Raw genomic sequence first — 20,472 nt, forward strand, 5'->3', positions numbered from 1 at the left:
GAGAGTAGCAACACTTTTACAGACAGAACCTAAAAACACAGACACACTCTGCTCTGAAAACTTTTTCCTGATGTTTATGGGTCAGCGTTTTAGTCTGAAGATAAAAGTGTTAGACTTCATGTTATGGATTTGAGAAACAACCACCTGGCTCTGTCTCCACCAGTGTTGGGACTAACGCGTTATTAAGTAACGCGTTACAGTAACTACGTTATTATTGTGGTAACGAGCACAGTAACTAGGTATTATGCCAAAATCAGGAACGCATTAATCGTTACTGGGATTTAGATAGGGTCGTTATTCGTTACTTCATGTGGTGGCTATCGTGGAGTTCCACAGATTCAGTAACATTAGCAAGTGTTGGAGGCCAGCAGGTGGATGAGGGAAAGGGGAGGCAAGAGGAGTCTGCAGTCTATCTGGGTCAGATATAAACCAAGTTTAGGTGTAGATTATTTTCGTTATGCTGACTTTTTCGTACTGGGTACTCGCTAGCATGACGGAGTTTCTAATTGCCAACCATCCCGTAAAAAATGGAATCGTCTCGTATTCAGAGAAAATATTACGCGTTTCATATTGAGCTGAAAAGGAACACAGTTTGTCCCGTACTTCAGCTACAATGGAAAAGACACAAAGCTGGAGTTATTCTGTGTCTTTGCTGCACAGCTGCCTCTTCTTCTCTCATTCTCTCCCCTCCCTCTCCTGTTCCTACTTCAATCATGAAACTGATCAGTGATCAGCTGATCGGCTTTTCTCTCTCGTTTGTTTATCTCCCACTTTGCGCCAGAAAGATGCGCGCTAAACAACAGCAGCACGTTTAAGCTTGATCAGCTGTTGTTAGAATTTATTTAATATTACTTTCTAGTATCAGCTGATGTTTGCTGGAGCCACAGCTGTAAAAGCTGCTACTCATGATATCGGTTTGGTTATCTGGTGAGAGGGAAACATGAAGATGAAACCAGGAGATGTCCTTACTGAATCATCAGAGCTGAACAGGTGATGGAGAAACAGGTTTACCTTTTAGGTGACATGAATGAGTTGAAGGGAAGTTATGAACTGTTTCTGAGAGACAAATAACACCAGGATCCTTTTCTAAGTAGCTGACAGCTGGTAACTGTGCAGGGGCGGATCTAGCAAAGTTTTGCCTGGGGGGCAGGTAGGGCATTAACAGGGAAAGGGGGGCACAAAGAAATACTTTTCTTTCTTATTCTCATTTAAAATGTCTCGCTTTTAAAAAATAATTATCTGAATCTTACAACAAACGATTGATAGATTGATACATATATACCATCAGAAGAGTGAACATCACTGTCACAACAGCGTTTGTTTTCATTCAAAGTCTTTATGATTTTTCCTATAATGGTGGGCCGGTCAGTCAAAACGCCCGGGCCGATTTTTTGTCACAGTCCAGCCCTGTATGCAGCTCATCTGCAGTTTGGCGTTACCTACATCTTCCTATTCAGAAGGCAGAATTTCCGAGTTCTGAGCACAATCGAAAGCACCACGACTGCAGCTTTTGTGTTGGATGTAAAAAGTGCACATGACGCTGTGACGTAGGCTAGAATCATGGCGGCGGACAACGATGGTCCAGGCGTGGGATTTCTCTCGTGGAAATATGCACATTATTTTTTCCTTTCTATTGGTAGGTGGCACAGTGCACTTGTGGCAAGTAAGCAAGCTAGAAGAGTGGCAGTCTGGCTGGGTATCCAGTTACAGAAGCAACACATTAACAAGAGAATTCTGAGTAAAACCAAAGTTACTTTTTCCTAGTAACTAGTTACTTTGAAAGTAATGAGTAACTTGAAGTAACTGAGTTACTTTTGATAGAAGTAACTAGTAATGTAACTAAGTTACTAATTTAAAGTAACTTACCCAACACTGGTTTCCACACAGCTGACTAATAAAGAGTTTAAATTAATCTTCTGATGTTTTTGTTTCTGTATTTGGAAAATAATCTGTGCACTATTTTGGCAGAAATTCAGCACCAACTCATATTTTTGTCACTTTTTTTTAAAGAAACAGAAGTGAAGAAAGGTTTGCTCTATATCGTTCTTCTTTTCATTATATATTTTTTATTTTTATTATTTAGTACTGGTAAAACTCTTTGGACAGATGAAAAGAGGATGAAGATGAAGCAGAATGATGGAGAGAAAAGTGCATGCATCCAAATCCTCTGTCTAACATGGCGGAGGCGGTGTTATGGCCTGGGCCTGTATGGCTGCAGTGGAGCTGGCTCTCTGGTGATTTATGATGATCTCACTGCTAATAGAAACAGCAGGATGAAGTGTGACGTGTACAGACTTCTGCACAGCTTCACAGCAGAACAGATGATAATTACCCAAAGTAAACTGCAAAAGCAACCTGAGAGCATCTCAACACAGAGGAATGGGGTATTCTTCGAGGTGTTCATGAGAGAGACTGCAGGGGGAAAAAATTCCTAACATTTAAAATGATTTTACAATAAAGAGGGAGGAACTCTGTCACTCCTGAACAGTTAGTATTTAGTTAACCTGCTTGAACTAAAGCTGAGAGTCTGCACTGCTGCTGAGGACGCTGAAGTCATGTCCTCATTACACAGGACGTTCTTTATGGCTTTTGCTGCCTTCACTGGGAGCCAGATTAGCATTTTTACAGCGTGAAGCGTCTCAAACAGCCCCCAGAACAACAATGTGAATGTTTGTGTAATTGCAAAGTTAAAGGAATTAAATATAGGAGGAAAAAACAAACAGAATAGAAAATCGTCTTATGGTGATGGGAGTAAAATCCTCCCATCAATCACAGCAGAGGTGGGCAGGCTTTGTTTCTGTTTTCGCTTCATAGAGCAGAGCAAATGTCAGCATCAGACAAACCTTCTATTATAAATTATTCCAAAGCAAATACTCGTCTGTTAGGAAAACCGCAGTGTGACAGAGAGCTCCTTTAGAACGGTTTAACTGTCTGGGGGAAAACAGGATTTGCATTAATTCGAGGCTTTGTTTTGTTGTTAGCTGCAGGGCAACCTGTTGGTATTCTCCCCTCGTTAGCTGGCAGTGCAGTGCGATTAATCTGAGGCTCAATAATATTAACTCTCTGCTGGGGGTGATTAACACATAACTCATTTCACCTCATTAACGTCTTCGTAACAGAGCGGCCACTCTTTCGACGGGACGCTGATAAACACGCAAACACGGACAAAACAACACTGCTGACACACGCACACAAACGTAATGCCCAGACACGCAAGAGCAAAACAAACAGGCTCAAATCTACGAACACACACACCCATGAACACACCTGTGATGTAACACGTGATGAGGCGGTTCTCCAACGACACATCAGCGTCCGTGGTCGTCATGTAGACAATGGGTTCGTAGGGAGTGCTGTTCTCCACCACTGAGCCGCGGTACACTTCCTCTGTGAACTTTGGCGGGTTGTCGTTCTCGTCCGTCACCATCACCTCCACCAGGACGCTGGATGACAGTTTTGCGTTGCCGCCGTGGTCAGTGGCGACGACGTTGAACCTGTACACCCTGGTCGCCTCGCAGTCGGTCTCCCGCAGCGTGGTGATCCAGCCGCTCTCCCCGTCGATGGAGAACACCTCAGTAATGTCCAACGCAGTGTCATCGGGCAGCGGCTCCAAGGTGTAGGTCACCACACCGTTGGTGTCTGTGTCCGGGTCGTTGGCCGTTACCTAAAGGTGGATACGTGCAGAGAGTTGTGCTGAGACTGTATCTGAACATGGGATGCTGTTGCAGAATCCAGGTGTTTCTTTAGCTCACGCACTGCTGCAGGATTTCACTAAGCTAAGCTAATGCTTAAATAAACAGAAAACCAGGGAAACATCCATAATTCAGCATTTTCAGAGGTATGCACTGAGTTTACCTGTCATCACAGCTACTGTAAACTCCAAATCAGCTTCTTTTGATGTAACTGAAAAAAACTGACACCCGAAGTGCCAAAACCTGCAGTTTCTCTGGCATCCAGCAGATGATCCAGTCCCACAGACTCCCATGTTGGAATAAACATGTTTACAGTCTGATGCTCAAACTATAATGGTCTCTATAGATAATTTCTCCCACCACAACACGGGGGGAAAATTATTCTATAACTGACCTGATTAAATTGGATTAAGGCTTACTGTCTGCATTATTAGGGGCATGGCCTCTTTAGTCGTGTCCAAATTCATAGGCTGCATCCTCCTGAGGACCCAGCCTCAGGAGGATGCAGTCTATGTGGGCTAGGTCCCCCGAAGGCCGTGTAGCCCAGAAGTGAGCAGCTGTGAAATTGGACGGTGTAGCCTTCAGATTTGTGTCACGAGCTGTCTCGGTGTAGTTTAATCAACTCAGCTGTCTGCTCCTTGCTATCTAAAATATAACAGGACACTGGCGTAAATTCTCAACCATCTCACACTTCTGTTTAATCCGTTTTCTGTTTGATGTTTATTCAGCTGTGTGAAAACTATAACTTTAATCTCAGCCAAACCGATTTACTCAGAAACAAATAAAACACGGAAAATACCCAAACAATAACATTTTTAAGTTATCTAAGTGACCTGTATATCATGGTTAACCTGAGTAGCGAAAGACCGTGGGGGTTTGAAAACGATGTGCCGGGAGTCCGCTGTTTTCAACGGCTCTAATGAGCCGGCTAGCTATCAATCTGGTGGGTAACAGACATTTCTGAAAACGTCATAGCACAGGGATAGGTTGGGCCACGAAGGATACACCCGACCCATCCTCAAATCTGGGGAAAAGGAGGACGCATTTGTCGGCCGCATTTGGAGGAGTCTACAAATTTGGACAGCCTTCGTCGCGTCACTGTGAGGTAATCGGCGTACAAATGCGGCTTCATGCAACCTATGAATTTGGACATCCCCTTTGACTGACAGGTGACACACGCAGTTGTAACAGCTAGCTGTCTGCCTGAACTAGACCTCTGGACCATGTTTTTGTGCTGATGGAGCCTTTTCAATGACATTATCTGACCAATGGTATGTCTGTGGGGAGGTTACTGTACTCTGTCTGAGCTCCAGGCTTGGTGCACAGTGAAATTCTCGCATTTTATTTGGATGTAATGAACACTGATTAGCAGGTATCTGAATCTATGCTAATGTGCATTTTTTGGCACTGCCAGTAGAAAAATACTCCATGTTTACTATGTTGTATGTGTTATATTTGAAGCACCAACTGCTTTTCTCTGAACTTATGAACCAGCCTAAACACATCATGGATTCATTTGTGTGTTGAACAGTTTAAGGAACTTTGATTCTCACAAACTCCTGTCCTGGTTGTTTCTTAGAGGGGGCAGTTGCTCCAGTACATGGTGTATTATTTGGATTTCCACACTGTAGAAGTCCTGGGAAAGTAAGATAACCCAAGGTATCCAAAGTGTGATAGTCTTGCATCCGTGCCTAAATGTCATCCTCTGTAAAAATTGAGAACAAAGCCTCGGCTTTGTCTTGACTCCAGTGGCTTTAAAATCTCTTGGGCTGCTCAACTCTATTATTGAAAGAGCAAACCAATAATGACACCATTTCTACTCAGTCTGCTCTACGCCCAAAAATCACAGGTGATGTTTCCCTTACATTTTTCAATAATGTATTGAAAGGGCTAGTTTAAATAGATGAATAGTATGAAATCTGAAAATGATCCGCTGTGAGAGCAGCTGGAAGAAGGAGTATTAAATTTTAATTGCTACATGTGTGGAATATATTTATACATGCATTGATGCAGTTGTTGCACTGAAAGCAGAGTCTAACTTTCCTGAACCTTCGGTAAATATTTCCGCCTAAAGCAGCTTCGTTGGGTGTAAGACCATCCTCAGCAACCTAATGTTGATCTGCTACAAAAACAGGTAAGGAAAATCCCTGCTGGAAACTCCCTGTTTACCCAAGGATATCAGAGGAAACAGTCCTTTCTCAGACAGAACATATAATACACTGCAGTCTGGTAACTAGAGTGGATGGGCGAGTTTATAGTGCATTTTTCAGTGTGTATAACAGTTCAGACTTTTATACACACTTTGCTTAAACCATGACGGGTATCAAATGAAGCTTCCTGTGTCTCACCTGAATAACAGTGGTTCCAGCAGGCATGTTTTCAGCCAGGAAAGCTCTGTATGGACTTGCATCAAACACTGGCTGGTTGTCGTTGACATCCTGGACTTGGATGCTGACAGAAACCAAAGATGCCACGTCCGTCCCGTTGTGATTCCCCTGGGCAATCACATCTATCTGGTACCACTTTGTCTTTTCATGGTCAATGCTCTTCTGCAACAACAAAGTTCCACTTTCCTGGTCCAAGCTGAACACTTTGTCTTTGTTGCTTTCAACGGTGTTCCCATTCACCAGGCTGTAAATGAGGGGCATGTCGGAGTCCGCCCTCACAGCGCCGATTTCCGTCCCTATGGGAATGTCCTCTGCAGCCGAGAAGGTGTAAAGTGGCTCGGAGAACTTCGGAAGAGGAACCTCTGGCGGAACAACCTTCACCTGGACGGGGACTGTGGAGTTATAAAAAGGAAGGCTGCCATCACGAGCCTTGACTTTGAAGTTGAAGATCTTGTTCTCCATGCCCACAAGGCTCTCTTTGACACTCACAACTCCGGTGAAAGGGTTTATCTCAATAATGTCTTCGGTCACTTCTTCCGCTTCATCCACCAGGTAGGTGACGTCTGCATTTTTGCCATCATCTGCGTCATAAGCCATGATTTGAATGACTGGGGAGCCTTTATTAACTGTCGACTGGATTGAAACCTGGTATTCAGATGCTTTGAACTGCGGTACGTTATCATTCTCATCTGTAAGGATAATCTTGACAGTGCAAAACGCCACTTTACCACCTCCATCTTTAGCCATGACTTTGATTGCTATGACCCTCTGGGAGGGGTTTTCTCTGTCCAGTGGCTGAGTTGTGACAATCTGCCCATCTTTGCTGATTGCAAATTTCTCATCAGCAAGTTTGTTTATGATGGTGTAGTCAACGCTACCGTACGGCCCATCATCTGGGTCGATGGCAGCTAGCCGGATCACGCGAGTTCCCGCCTCTGCATTTTCGGCCAGCTCTGCTTCATAGACGCTCTGCTTGAAGTATGGATTGTGCCTGTTGCTGTTTATCATATCGATACTGACGGGGGCAGTTTTCTGAAACACGCCATCAGAAACCGCCACAGTCAGGTTATAGTGAGGATCGAGATTCCTCCTGCAGACATTAGAAAAGGAGATGATACCCGAGGATTCGTTTATATTGAAGTACCGGCCTTCATTCCCTGAGAGAATTTTGTACTTGAGGTTATTCAGGTCACCAGTGTCGGGGTCTGAAGCCTGGATTTTGATGACAATGTGGCCACACTTTGCCATTTCATCAAGTGTGGCTTTATACCGGGAGCTGTCAAAGTCCGGAGGGTTATCGTTGACATCGGTGACATTTATAGTCACAAAAGTCTCGCTGCTGAGAGGGATGGTCCCATTGTCTGTGGCTTTGATTTTTAAATTAAAATGTTTCCTGCTTTCATAATCCAGCACCTGTTTTGTAACAATCAACCCAGTCTGAGAGTTTATTTTAAAGAAATCACTCTCATCTCCGTGTGTTTTCACCATGTGGAAGGTCAAATCTTTATTTCTACCAGAGTCTTTATCAGAGGCAGAAAGCTTGATCACAGAGGTGTCAACTGGGAGCCCCTCCGCGATATTCACATTGTGCATTAGCTTAGAGAAAACCGGGGCATTATCATTGACATCCTCCACTTCTATTTCAATCGAGGCCTCTGAGAAAGCTCCGGTCACTGAGTCAGTAGCTCTGACTGTCAGCACATGCATGGTCTGGCTCTCATAGTCGAGGGGGTTGGTGACTGTCAGCACACCAGTTTTGAAATCAATGTGAAAGTGTTTTGAAGCGTTTTCCTCTTCAAGATTGTAGATGAGCCTGTAACCCTCGGGGTTCCTCGCCTGGACGTGCAGGATGGTGGTGAATGGAGGCACATCTTCAGGGACTTTTAGCGGATACAGAAGAGTCTGGAAGACTGGATTGGTTCGATTCCTCACCTGAATGCTGAGCTGAGCCATGGTGCTGTGACTGGGCTCGCCCTCATCTATAGCTGACACCGTTAGTACGTACTTATTCAGGGCATTAAAATCCAGAGGTCTTTGAAGGGACACGTCGCCAATGTCTGGATCTATTCTGAAGAGGCCATAGTCTTCCTCCAGATTGTACACGATGGCTCCGTTTTCTCCCAGATCTCTGTCGATGGCGGTCACTTGATACAAAACATCTCCTGGTTCCGCGTCTTCGGAAATCATCATTGAAAAAGGCAAGTTTAAAAACTGTGGCAAGTTGTCATTGACATCATCTATGAAAACCTTGACCTTGGTGATGGCTGTTCTCGGTGGGGTTCTCATGTCCTGCACTTTAACCACAACGTCATAAACGTCTTGTTCTTCCCGGTCAAAAGGGACTCCTGTGGTTTCGAGTAGGCCTGCTGTTGGGCAGATTGTGAACCTGCCTGCTGGGTTTAGGACAGAGTATAAAAGAGGTTCGTTTAAAAAGCATCCTGTGACTTTGAGCGCTGCTAAAGTTTTGACAGTCTTTATGTTTTCAGAAACGCTCGCTGAATAGACTTTGTGCTCATATCTGAGGTCACTCTCCGTTAGGTTTGTTACGCTTACGTTGACAATAGCTAAATCTCTGTAGAGGCCGTCAAAGGCTTTGACACGCAGCTGATAAAATGGCCTGAAGTCAGACACGTTGTTCACAGTGATGAGTCCGGTATTGGGGTGAATTGAAAAGGCATTATGAAGATTTCCCTCGGTGATGCTGTATGACACTGTCGAGTCAGCATCATGAGCTGTGATGCACACCACCTCTGCATCTCTGACAGCTGGGAGGATGATGGATGACTCATACACAGAGGCAGTGAATTGTGGTGGGCAGTCATTCAGGTCCAGGATGCGAACAGTGACCTTGGCCGGCTCTGCCGCATACAGCGATGGCTCCCCTGAGTCCTTCACCTGTACCGTGAAGTGATACTCAGCCTTGGTTTCAAAGTCCAGCAGTGAAATTAAGGAGATGGTCCCCATACTCGAGTCTATTCTAAAGACTTTCAGGGCCTGTGGTTCAAGGATTTGATAAGTCAGCAAGGAATTTGAATCTCGATCTGAATCCGAGGCCCGAATGACCAGGGGGGTGTTTCTTTCTCCCATCACCATGCTGTTTATGTGAGCGGACTCACCTATTTGCCCCTGGTACTCCCTCTGCTCAAACACAGGAGCGTTATCATTCTCATCAACCACGTAGATGTGAACGACCGTCCTGGACACGGCTCCAGCTGTGGTGGAAGCTGTAACTCTCAGCTTGTACGAATCGCAGGTCTCATAATCGAGGCGCCCCTGTGTGGAAATCAACCCCGTGTAGGAGTTGATGTAAAATGTTCCGTTCCGGTTACCGCTTTCTATCTCATAATGCACCGCAGCTGGGCTCGAGGCTGACACGGTGACAACGGGAGTACCAATGGCGCTCAGCTCGCTGATCTCCGTCAGGTAATCATCTGAGAGGAAAGTGGGTGGGGTTTGTTCAGAGACCCGGACGTGGATGTGGACAGAGCAGAGGTCGCTGCGCTGAGGAAAACCCTGATCTGTGGCCTTCACAGTCAGGTGGAACAGGTCCTGAGGCTGCAGATCCAAAGATTTGGAGACGCTTATGGATCCCAAGTCTGGATCTATGTTGAAAACGCTGTCGATGTTACCTGCAGGGACACAGAAAAGGAAGTTTGACACAAAAAAAATATCCCACTGGTAAAATACCTCAAAAATACCTTTCATTGTTGCCAATCCAAAAAATCAAATCAGCTCCATGCCTTTTATTACTGAGCTTTCAAAATGATGTTCTTTATCTGAAACAGTTCATCCTCTGTCTGAAACAAGATCTTTTAGCCCCTTCCTCTTTAAGAAAGTTTTCTTCTGATTGGCTGTTCCTCTTAAACGGAGCAGTTTGCCTGAGATGACCATGATGTACTCAGATCCAAATGATCATTATTAGAAACTCAGGAAAAAAGGAAAAGCCATTCAGGTTTAACAAATTTAAGACTGTTATCAATCTAGATATCAAGATATTGAACACACTTCTCTCATATAAACTCCTCTGTTTCAAAAACAGGTGGGCGAACAACAGCTAAAGTATTCAATGTGAAATTACCTTTGTTTGTTTCCACGATCTACTTTTAGGAAGATTTTCAAAGAATTTGAATTAAAGAGGGATTTTCTTGGATCTGCTGCAGTGATTTAAGCAGGAGAAGCTCCTCTGGGAGACTTTTGTCTTGCCCAGTGCCCATTTTTTTAAAGACAAAAGAAGTGTTGAAAGCTGAATCTGAGACAGAACACTTGTAAAGATGGATGTTCTCTGCTGTCTGAAACACAGCGAGCAGGCATAAAGTATTTCACTGCAGCAACTCGGGTCGAGCACCATGCTCTGAACATAACCGCTCTGAACACACACGATAAGCATCAGGAAAAAACCTACAGAGCAGGCCGAGAGCAGGCTTCAGCTGTGAGGTAAGAAAAGATCGAAGAGGAGGAATTGCAGCTGTGAATGCCCGAGACGCTCTCTCGGATATCTCGCTGTACCCTTAAACCTTTCGCTTCAAGTGTCTGACACTCAGAGGCTTCCAGCTTTCAAAATGAGAAAAGGGAGCACCATGAATAAAAAGAGAGGCCTGCTCACCAGAGTGCAGCGAGTAGCTGATGTGGGCGTTGCTTCCCATGTCCTTGTCTAGGGCCTTGACCCGGAGGACCTCGGTGCCCGCGTGGGCCAGGTTAGAGACACCGACCTCATAGCGAGGGCTGAGGAAAGCCGGCGAGTGGTCGTTGCAGTCCTCCACGTGAACCACCACCTTTGCAAAGTTCCTCTTCACTGGTATCCCCTGGTCCCGCACCTGCGGACGAGCGAGGAGATAATGAACTGCTGGAGGAACAAAGAAACTGAAGGGTTGAATAAAGACAAATAAAAGTCTTACTTTACTGTTCTGATCAGACGAAGAGATTATTTTCTTATTATTCTAATAACATCAGCATTCAAAGTTCACACTGTTAGACATTATGGAAAACACAATCTGAGTTTCTTCTTCCATAAACACGTTTGTGGTAATAAATCAGCAGTTTTCAATACCATGACGGTGAGCGTATGAACGGCGATCTTCTCGTAGTCCAGCTCCTCCGTCATCACCAGCACTCCGCTCTTCGGGTCCAGGTGGAAGAGCTTGGTGCTGTCCGGGTGGAGGCTGCTGTGGATGGAGTAAACCAGCTTGCTGTTGGTGTCACCATCCTGAGCGCTGATCTGTAGGATGTCCTTCCATGGGGAGGTGTCCTCAGGAACCCTCACCTTAAACCCACAGAGAACATTTGGAGGCTGATTACTGTGACCGACAAACAACTGAGAGAAAGAGGACTTCCAAAACATTTTACTGTGAGACTTCATAACCAGCTATTATCGAGCGAATCCAGAGAAGCCTGACATTTTAGTCAGTAGGAACAAATATTCAGCGCAGTGAGAGTTTTTTAAACACACTAAAATAAAATGTAAAGTAAATGCAAGTTGGGCCATCACTGTTGGGCCAAAACCACAGATTGGATGAAATTTCATCCAAACTCACAGAATAAGTATTTTAAACACATTTCAAAATGTTCACGTGACTTTCTGACGTCATCATCAGGACTCCAAACGCTAACTGGTTCCAGTATGCTTGAATCTATTCTCATTAGGGCTGGGCCATATTATACTGTTCATGGTAATACCGGTACAATGTTAGGCAACGATAAGAAAATGTAATATCGCGATAGAAGATGGGTAAAACGCGCATACGCAGTGCCTTTGTTTTCATACGCACATGGCCAAAAAAGCATGGCGGCAACGGAGAATGAGAAGGGAGAAAGCGGAAAGCAGTGATGTGGAACTGGTTTGGTGTTTGTCCGTCAGATACACAACAAAGCACAGTTTTTTGTAGAACATGCAAGCGGGCTGTCGTGTCTCTCACCTCGTACAGCGGCTCCAGGAAGACGGGCCGATGCTCATTGATGTTCAGCACCTGGACGTAGACCTGCAGTTGGGACACACAGGGTTTGAGAAAATGGATTCTCAGCATGAACAATATCAAATGTGAAAGGTCAAGCTTCAAAACGGCTGATCTGTGACTGCCCGCAGGATCTTGAGTTAGATTCTACAGCAACCCTGAGACTGAAAATGAAGGCACAAATGGAGTTGTAGGATGTTTGTATGTGTTGCTGCCACAGCGTGCTGCCATCAGACACGCCGTTTGTTTCCTCTGATGTCAGAAACAGGGAGAAAATGACGTTTGGACGCTTTGATGTATTTGTTTAAGTTCGACTAAACAAGTGGTTTAAACTGTGGCTTCACAAACACAGAAATCTATAAATTCACATGAAAAGTGGCTCGTTGTCTCAGTGCTTTATTTGTCTCATTAAATGAAAAACAGCTGTGAGTTACTGTCACTGTGAGTCAGCCCAGACTCCATTTGTGTGAAGTGCCTCCTTAACAGACAAGGATTATTTTTAGAAGACTAAATGAGATGAACTGACCCTTTAAATAAACGGCAGACCCAAACTGTTAATTCAGTATCAGCCAAAAGTGGCATGTTCCTCACAAAGTACAGCATCAGGTATCAGAGGGGGCTGTTAAACTGGGTGTTAATGAAATTAAGACCAGGGGTAACAAGGAGACAACCCCCAAAAACACCCACATGTGATGTTTGGGGTGAATTCTGTAAGCTGATTGATGTGGCTCCTTTGGTTCCTCAGTACAGATATTCAGCAGAAGCTGTTGAGATCTGATGTGTTTCGAAGTGTAACTTTTTAACAGTATACTTTTATAATTATAATGAAACTAAAAACTTTGTAGGCCTAACTGAGCCTAATAATTAGCTGGCCTCATTATCTCTTTCTTGCAAACAGCTTCCAAATGTGTGATGTGAGTGCGGTGAGGCAGATTTAGTCGCAGGATTTCCTGACGCTAAACATCAAACTATATAAATATCTAATAGCAGTAAACAGAAAAGACAAAGCTCGTCACTTGTTTCAAACACAGGCAGGTAAAAACAATCGAATTCTGCCCTCCAGCCGTTGGTAATGAGTGGAACAACCTTTTTTTTATTCACCATCTCATCTCCTGTGTCCACACACCAACACTAACATCTGTTTGTTAGTGAAGAAGAAGACACTCGTGTTCCTAACCTGTGTAATGGCGCTGTGGTGCCCGTCTGTGACCCGCACCGTCAGGTTGTAGATGGAGCGCCGGGCCGCATCGAGCTGGCGGGCGATGGAGAGCCTCCCAGTGTTTTTCTGGATGTCAAAGTCTTTTTCCTCATCCCCACCTGAGAGACGAGAGGGGGACAGGTTTGAGTTATTACCAGTTAGGCTGATTGTGACGGGTTGCCACGGTGATGCTGGTTGGCATTGTTAACACAGATTCACTTTGTAATCTGTGTTAACAATGATTTCTAGGGGGGGCATTCAGGGTCGGTGCTGCTGCTTTTCATTTACATGTAATTACACATACAGCCAGTTATGAACCATTATGATATCACCATTATGATGACATCATGTGACCCACACTGAGGCAGCGTGCAGACCGGGTCACATGACTTTCTACTTGAAACAAATGTGTGTCAGACACTCTTGCGCTGGTAAGGCGGGACACACAGACTCATACCAGAGTCCACAGCACAACTCTGTGACGGCTTCTTATTGGTCCACTGAGCCACTCACCTGTCTGCACCACTTGTCCGAGATCTCTGTTTGTTTCCTGTCAACAGCAGCGGTAGATGTTGGATTTGTGGAGGAGCATGCAGTTCGATATTAAAGCAACGATTGCTCATGTGAACCTCTCCGATGCATCGCTCCCCTTTGATGGTGACCTTTGGTTTGCTTAAACTGAAGCTTGTTTCAAGTTCAAACAGAGCAGAAACTGGTTCGTCTGCTCTCGCGTCCACGCCGGAAAACAGCTGGATGTGCTGCAGTGGCTCATGGTCTGAGGCATGAAATATGATCCACAGAGTTCAGTCTCACTTACAGATAAAGGATTAGAGGCTGAAACACTGTGTGTCTGTTTATAACAAAGATAGGATTGTGAAACCATTTCCTCATCATAATCACGAAGCTAGAAGGATAATGTGTTGCTCAAATAACACCATTCCAAGTATTCCCAGTTGATTACTTTGTAGTATCACCTCTGGTTCGGTAAACAGTAAAAGGAGGGTTCTTATGTGCTTCTCTACTCCACCGCAGCACTCCAAGCTTGCCTCATTCACAGAAGCACTTTGTTCTTTCTATCTAACACTCACATACAACTCAGGGTTCACAATCTCGCCCCAGGATACTTTGGCAGGCAAACTGAAGCAGCCAGGGTTGGACGCACCAATGAACTGATGCATTGCTGCACCTAATGAGCTACAGCCAAATCTGAAAACACTAGGTCACCTATTTCTTGAGATATCGTGTCCACAAGACTTTCAGAAAACTTGTCCGAAAACTTCAAACCCATCAAAAAGACTTTTAGTAGGTGTACCTCCACCCATCCACCCTGCGGGCAATGGCAGCACCCTCCCAGGGTAAAAAGGACACAATCAGCTGATTATTGCTGGAATATGACACGGATATATGGCACACTACAGCTGTGACCAATCACAGCTTTCCATCTTTTCATGCACCACGAGAACAGTAAGGGGGCATCTGTAATTAACCTTCATCTCTCTTCCTCCTGGTGTTCGATGTCACAGACGCATAGCCATTGACAATAGGCTGAAGGGAATAAAATTCCTCTCAGACTGGACTGCTTTCACACCAACACCGTTCAGTTTGAGTATCTCCAGGAGTTTTATTTTGCCCTTTTTCAGCCTAACGACAGCGTTCTTCACTGGTATTAATGTCTTTTGGGGCCTCATTCTTTGAGTTGGAGTGAAAAGCTACTAAACTGCACTTCAGTCCCATCTTTATCTTTTGATTTTACAGAGGAACACAGACCAGATATTTAAGGTTTTAACTCTGTATGAACCTTATGAGCTGTAGCATTGATGGTTACTCTGCGGTGAAGAGGAAACTTTAGCGTGTTTGTCCTTCTAATCTGTGCACCTGAATCCCATTGTCCGTGGTTATCCAATGAGTTTTCTTGACTTTTTTGTCACAAATCACTGAACTATGACACATACAGTGATGTACCTGTGCATTTGCTCACTGAGCCCCTCCCACCATCTGTTTATTGCTCTTTTCATACACTTCCTCCCTTTTATCCTTCCTTCCTTCTCTGTCTCTCTTTCTCAGCAGGTTCTGTGGATGTACGTGAGAAAGGTAAGCCTCATGCCTGCTCAGCCAGATGGTGTTTATTAAGATATGCTCGTTTCACATGCATGCACGCACACACACACACTGATATTACTGTGTATAATGATGACCGAGGCAGTGCAGTGTTATTTTTGCACTAAGCCTTCGATGTCCTCTTGTTCTTTTTTACTTCTTCATCGCACACACACAGTCTCTCATTGGCGTTTGTTCCTGATCGATAGATAATCGGGTCAAGCAATTCACTTTACTGATCATCTCCAGGGAAAAAAATGATATGATCCCTGCGGACACTGGAGGCTTCTTTAAGAAAAGAATGACCCACAGAAGAAAAAGAGCTTCATCTCAGGAATTTATCTCCGTCTACATAACCTGTGAATGTCGACCAGGGCAAGGTGCTAGTGGCCAGAAGGCCAAGCTTTTTTTCTAGGATTTTGAGCCCTCATATCTCATTAGTACTGCAGACCTCCCAAATCCCACCCCAGCCCTCCAAGAGCAAACTAAAGACTAAATCTGCTCTTGTTCAGACCGATGAATCCATCGGTCTAAACGAATTGAAGCAGTTTCATGTCTGTAACGTAGAGGAGACAAACCAGCGCTGAAACTTCACATGCATTCTGGGTAGCATGTCAGACAGGTGAGTAACACCTGAGCTTCTTACATCTGAGCCCTGCCTCTCTGTTCAGAAAGCAAAGATTTAACACCTGACATGCGAATGTCTCTGCGTGTCTTCCTTTCCTGTGTTTCAGGTGTGAAGTGTTGGACAGGTAAGCCTGCTTCTGAACGTCCTGCAGGGCCTCAGTGGTAGTTGATATGTCATCCCTACATCACCATATAAATGTCTGAGTAATGACTGCCTGTGGGCACTGCGGCAGAGCTGCAGCCACCGCCTATTCAGGGCGAATCGAGGAGGAAGAGTTAACATGACCGGCAACAGACGTCCTGCTGCGCTTTCCCCGTCTAACTGTTCCCAGGCACAAACCTGGAAGTTTTCATTTCTCAACTCGGCCGCCAGCTTCCTTGTTCTCCTGACCTGGCCGAGCCGCCGCAGAGGGGGTCAGGTCAGCTACCCCACCAGGAAAAGCTCATTTTCTCACATCTCCTGCTGCACGCCTCGAGTCACTGGCCGAGGGTCAGAAAACGAAGATGAACTGTCTTCACTCCTGCGGCGCCGCAGACATACAGCAAATCAGATTCATGACTTACAGGAGCGCGCAAACACACAGCGAGAGAAGCGTCGTTATCGGCAGAGTTAAAGTTCAACAGCTCACCAACACGTGACTGTGAGCAGCAGGCCGCTGAAGCAAAGGCATCAGTGAGGAGTTCCTCCATTCATGAACATCAACACGCATTAAAATCAGGTGTTTTAAGACCAGAACGAGCTGCGTGTTGCCGATGTTACTGTCACTAAATGAAGCTGTCGCTCTGCTGGCTGTACGTCTTTATTAACGTTCATATTCAGACTTTAAACTAAAGTAATCTCACTGCTGCAAACGTCTCAGTTTGTGTACCTGACGTGATCCTGCAGAGAACTGCTGAGCTGTTTGTGCTCTACAGTTTCCTTCATCTCTGCGCACAGCGCTCTGCTTGCTGTAAAACAACCTCCTGCAGACACGTCCTCCCGCCCACACTGCACATCAACTTCAGCCCAAATTATCAGCTGTGCTCAGAAACATGTGGGGCTCAGGGTGAAGACCTGCAGGACAGAGCAAGACCTGAGCTTGTTCTGATGACGTCTGTCACTCCAAAAACAATGAACACTCGTAGCTTAAAGCTTAAAACCACATCAGGAGCAAAGTAGTAAATCACATGTGCACGATTTATTTCAGACTTAAATCCTGCAAAAGCATCGACAATAAGCCGCTAACAGCTGTGTGAGCACATCTTTAACCTCTAACATGACATGACTGGATTTTTACTGCATATGTGGTTTTCTTTTTTCATTCCTCCTAAGCCTGATCAGTGAAACATGTCTTGGGTTAAATGTCACCTTTCGAGATAAACATTTTATAAACTACTCTGTCTGAACAGAAGCTCGAGCCTCATCCTAACGCACCCGCTGGGACCCGATCCAGGACCCAGCTCTCAGATCAGTGCCCTGTGAACCTGCAGGGCGCCACATCCATCCACAAACAGCCGGGCTGCATTCCTCGCCTGCTATCCAACATCCCACTGCTGCCGTTTCCACTTGGCCCTTAACACAGCGCAGCGATAGACATCTGATGGGGGGAGGGCAAATCAGAGGAATAAATACCTGATGATATCTGTCTGAGAGAGTCCCATCACATATCAGCACCCATGTGCCAAACAGTAAAATAAGAGAAGAAGATGGAACCCTGCAAACACAGGAGGAGGAGGCACAGGGTGAAGATTATAAAGATTATCAGTTTTTTTCAGACAAAATGACTCTTACAATTTTAATTTGTGCGTACAAGCTCCTCCATCACAATAAATGTGAGAATGAGCAGACCCGAGCGCCTCCTCTGGGACGCACAGGGTCACGCCCGGGCTCTGGCTCAGACCGAGCTCGGCGCAGCCAGCCGAGCAGGAGGAAGCTCGGTCTTTCTCTGCACGCGTCGCCCCGCCTGGCAGGAAACACTTGGCAAAACCCTGATGTGTTTTCCTGCAAGCCTCAAAGGGAACAGCCAGCGATGACTTCCACTTGAATGTGATGTCATGCCTCTCATGGATTTCTGTAAAGCTGTCCGTGGCGGCCTCCTGAGAGGAGGGAGGAGGCAGAGGAGGAAAGGCCAGTTGTCCCTGCAGTGGGGATCTGGCAGGTGATGAGAGGAGCTCTGCTGTGTCCTGCTCACAGAGAGAAACGTCCTGCTGATACCGCTGACACCAAGACCTTTTTTTTCCTCTCCTCCATCCTTTCCCCCTCTTCAGGCAGCGCCAGCCTTTTGCATTATTTATCCGCTGCTAGTTTTTCTACCTGTTTTCTGAAAGCACTGCAGATTTTTCACTTGTGCACAGACAGAAGCCTGAGATGCCGCCAGGCAAATGTCAGTATGTAACAGCATAATTTCACATGTTGATTCACTGATTACATGACTGACGAATCAGAAAAGGGAGGATGAATCTGTCCTACTGAGTCACATCTAACTCCTGGGATTTTTTAAACAGAAAACACACAGGTTGAATTGAAAGTAAGCTGCTGATTGGTGGAAGTCCAGCACAAAAGGAGGGGGAAAACTGAGAAGCACAGACTTTGTTTGATTTAATCACCAGGAACATCTTTCTACATTCTGACTTCTGTCCTCACTGCAGCAGCTCATCTGAAGGACCGACGACGTAAACCTGACCCCACACCATCTCTAACACTGGCCCCTGGTGATGACATCCAGCTGCAGTGTCATCACAAACATCTGACAAACGCACACATGAGATAAAAGCCATGCCAACACTGGAGCTGACACCTCGCCACCTGCTGGAATCATTCATGCAATCTTTGTATTGATCGATGAAATAAACCCTGAACATCGGCGATCAAGAGAAGAGGGAGAAGCTGAAAACATTATCCCACAGATGCCTCGCTCCGGGGTCTCTCATCTCGCTGAGCGAACACAGGTCACGGCTCTGGGACCAGTTCACCGTGCCTCAGTTATCAATCAAATGTTTTCACGTAAAAAAAACGCCTGCATCAATTTTCTTTATTGCAATAACGTGACTGTAGTAATAAACATCGTGACTGGATCTCTTGAGTCAGGTTCAGTTCGACTGTCACTCTGAGTTTTTCAAGCGATGAGCCCGTTCGCTCACTTTTCTGCTCATGCGGGTCGAGTTATGTCGCGCGGGAATGTCGGCCTTTCAGTGAAGCCGACACACTTCTGGGGCACTTCTGGCTGAAGCCGAGCAGACACATTTAGGAAAATTACATAAATCACCAACATCTAAACATTTCCCTCCTCCAGTGCTCTCGTCCTGCGCGGGCTGCATTATCATTGGCTGACCTTTAGAAAATCACACTTCTTCAGCTCATCTGGAAACTCACGAGGATTGATTGTAAAATGATGAGACCCTGTTAGCTGTGAGCCACCCTCTCCGAGTCAGCACTCTGGGCTAAGTGGAAATATGGCGAACGTCAAATATCATTTCCTTGGCCGCAGAGTTTAGCGGGAGGAGCGGAGACAGAGAAACTCTGAATCATTACTATGAGCTCAGCCAGCTCTGATGCAGGTGATTCCTCTAATTTGTTTTCTTTGTGGAAGTGGGCGCTCTGCAGGCGTGAATGCGACCAGCACTTCTCCCCATCATTTGTCTTACTTTCGAGGTCATTACAGCAATTTGTGTGACGCTCGGCTTCCATCAAAGGTCAAACCTCAGAGAGTGTGTGTGTGTGTGTGTGTGTGTGTGTGTGTGTGTGTGTGGTTCCACTCACCCACGATATCGAACCACTTCTCCCGATGCGGCTCTGTCAAGATGACGCCCACCATCTGAGCGACGCGGTCTGTTTCTATGACAGCAAAGTTTATGTGTGGCTCGACAAACACGATTGGTTCCGCAGAGGCAGGCGGGAGGGCGATCCACTCGATGTTGAGTCGAGCGGTGGATGAATAGGACGGGCTGCCCTGGTCTGTAGCTTTAATCTGGAATAAACAGAGAAACTAAACAGGAAGCTGTGACACACCTGCACATCCAGTCCAGCAGGTAACTGCAAACACTTCCAGCTCACGTCCAGATGTTTTCTTGAGATTCACCAAAAATGACGATTACACCGTCACTCATGTCGCCGCGTCAGATGAACTAACAGCTGAAGGCCTGGACTCACTGGTTACCTATGGTAACTATGGTAACAGTCGTGCCACATACAATAACAATCACATACTGCTTATGTCATTTTGACTCTAGGGGGCGCTCTGACTGAGTCAGGATCAACACATAGATGCTGACAGACTGAAGGTGTTGCACAACGAGCGCATTCTGAAAAATAAAAAAGACACGAAATTCCAAATTTTTGGGACACAAATCGCAAGTGTGTTTAAAAAAAATCCTTAAATAACGACGGTGAAAAAAAGCGATGATGAGATCCTGACGTCCTGATTTAAGGATGTCAGAGGTGCAAACACATCTGAGGAAACGGAAGAATCCGTTCAGAGAGCCGACTGAGCCGGAGCAGAGGTAACCTGCGATTATTTTACTATTTCCATATTGTGAGTGCACTT

At 45.5% G+C, this 20,472-nt stretch overlaps 1 protein-coding gene across 1 annotated transcript in view; it reads right to left on the reverse strand.

Moving 5' to 3' along the window:
* The window catches only part of fat2 (FAT atypical cadherin 2), a 91,095-nt gene that overhangs the window by 45,238 nt on the left and 25,385 nt on the right, over window positions 1–20,472 (reverse strand). Inside the window, exons 6-12 of the mRNA XM_084952778.1 lie at window positions 19,689–19,896; window positions 13,205–13,344; window positions 11,992–12,054; window positions 11,127–11,339; window positions 10,683–10,893; window positions 6,041–9,708; window positions 3,268–3,664 (exon numbers count right to left, since the gene is read on the reverse strand). Of these exons, the coding sequence (XP_084808904.1) occupies window positions 3,268–3,664; window positions 6,041–9,708; window positions 10,683–10,893; window positions 11,127–11,339; window positions 11,992–12,054; window positions 13,205–13,344; window positions 19,689–19,896 (4,900 nt within the window). The remainder of the gene's footprint in view (window positions 1–3,267; window positions 3,665–6,040; window positions 9,709–10,682; window positions 10,894–11,126; window positions 11,340–11,991; window positions 12,055–13,204; window positions 13,345–19,688; window positions 19,897–20,472) is intronic.

The sequence above is a fragment of the Perissodus microlepis genome, chromosome 2 (genome assembly GCF_051167445.1).
Source record: "Perissodus microlepis isolate ML-2025 ecotype Zambia chromosome 2, ASM5116744v1, whole genome shotgun sequence".
In the NCBI taxonomy this organism is placed as follows: Eukaryota; Metazoa; Chordata; class Actinopteri; order Cichliformes; family Cichlidae; genus Perissodus; species Perissodus microlepis.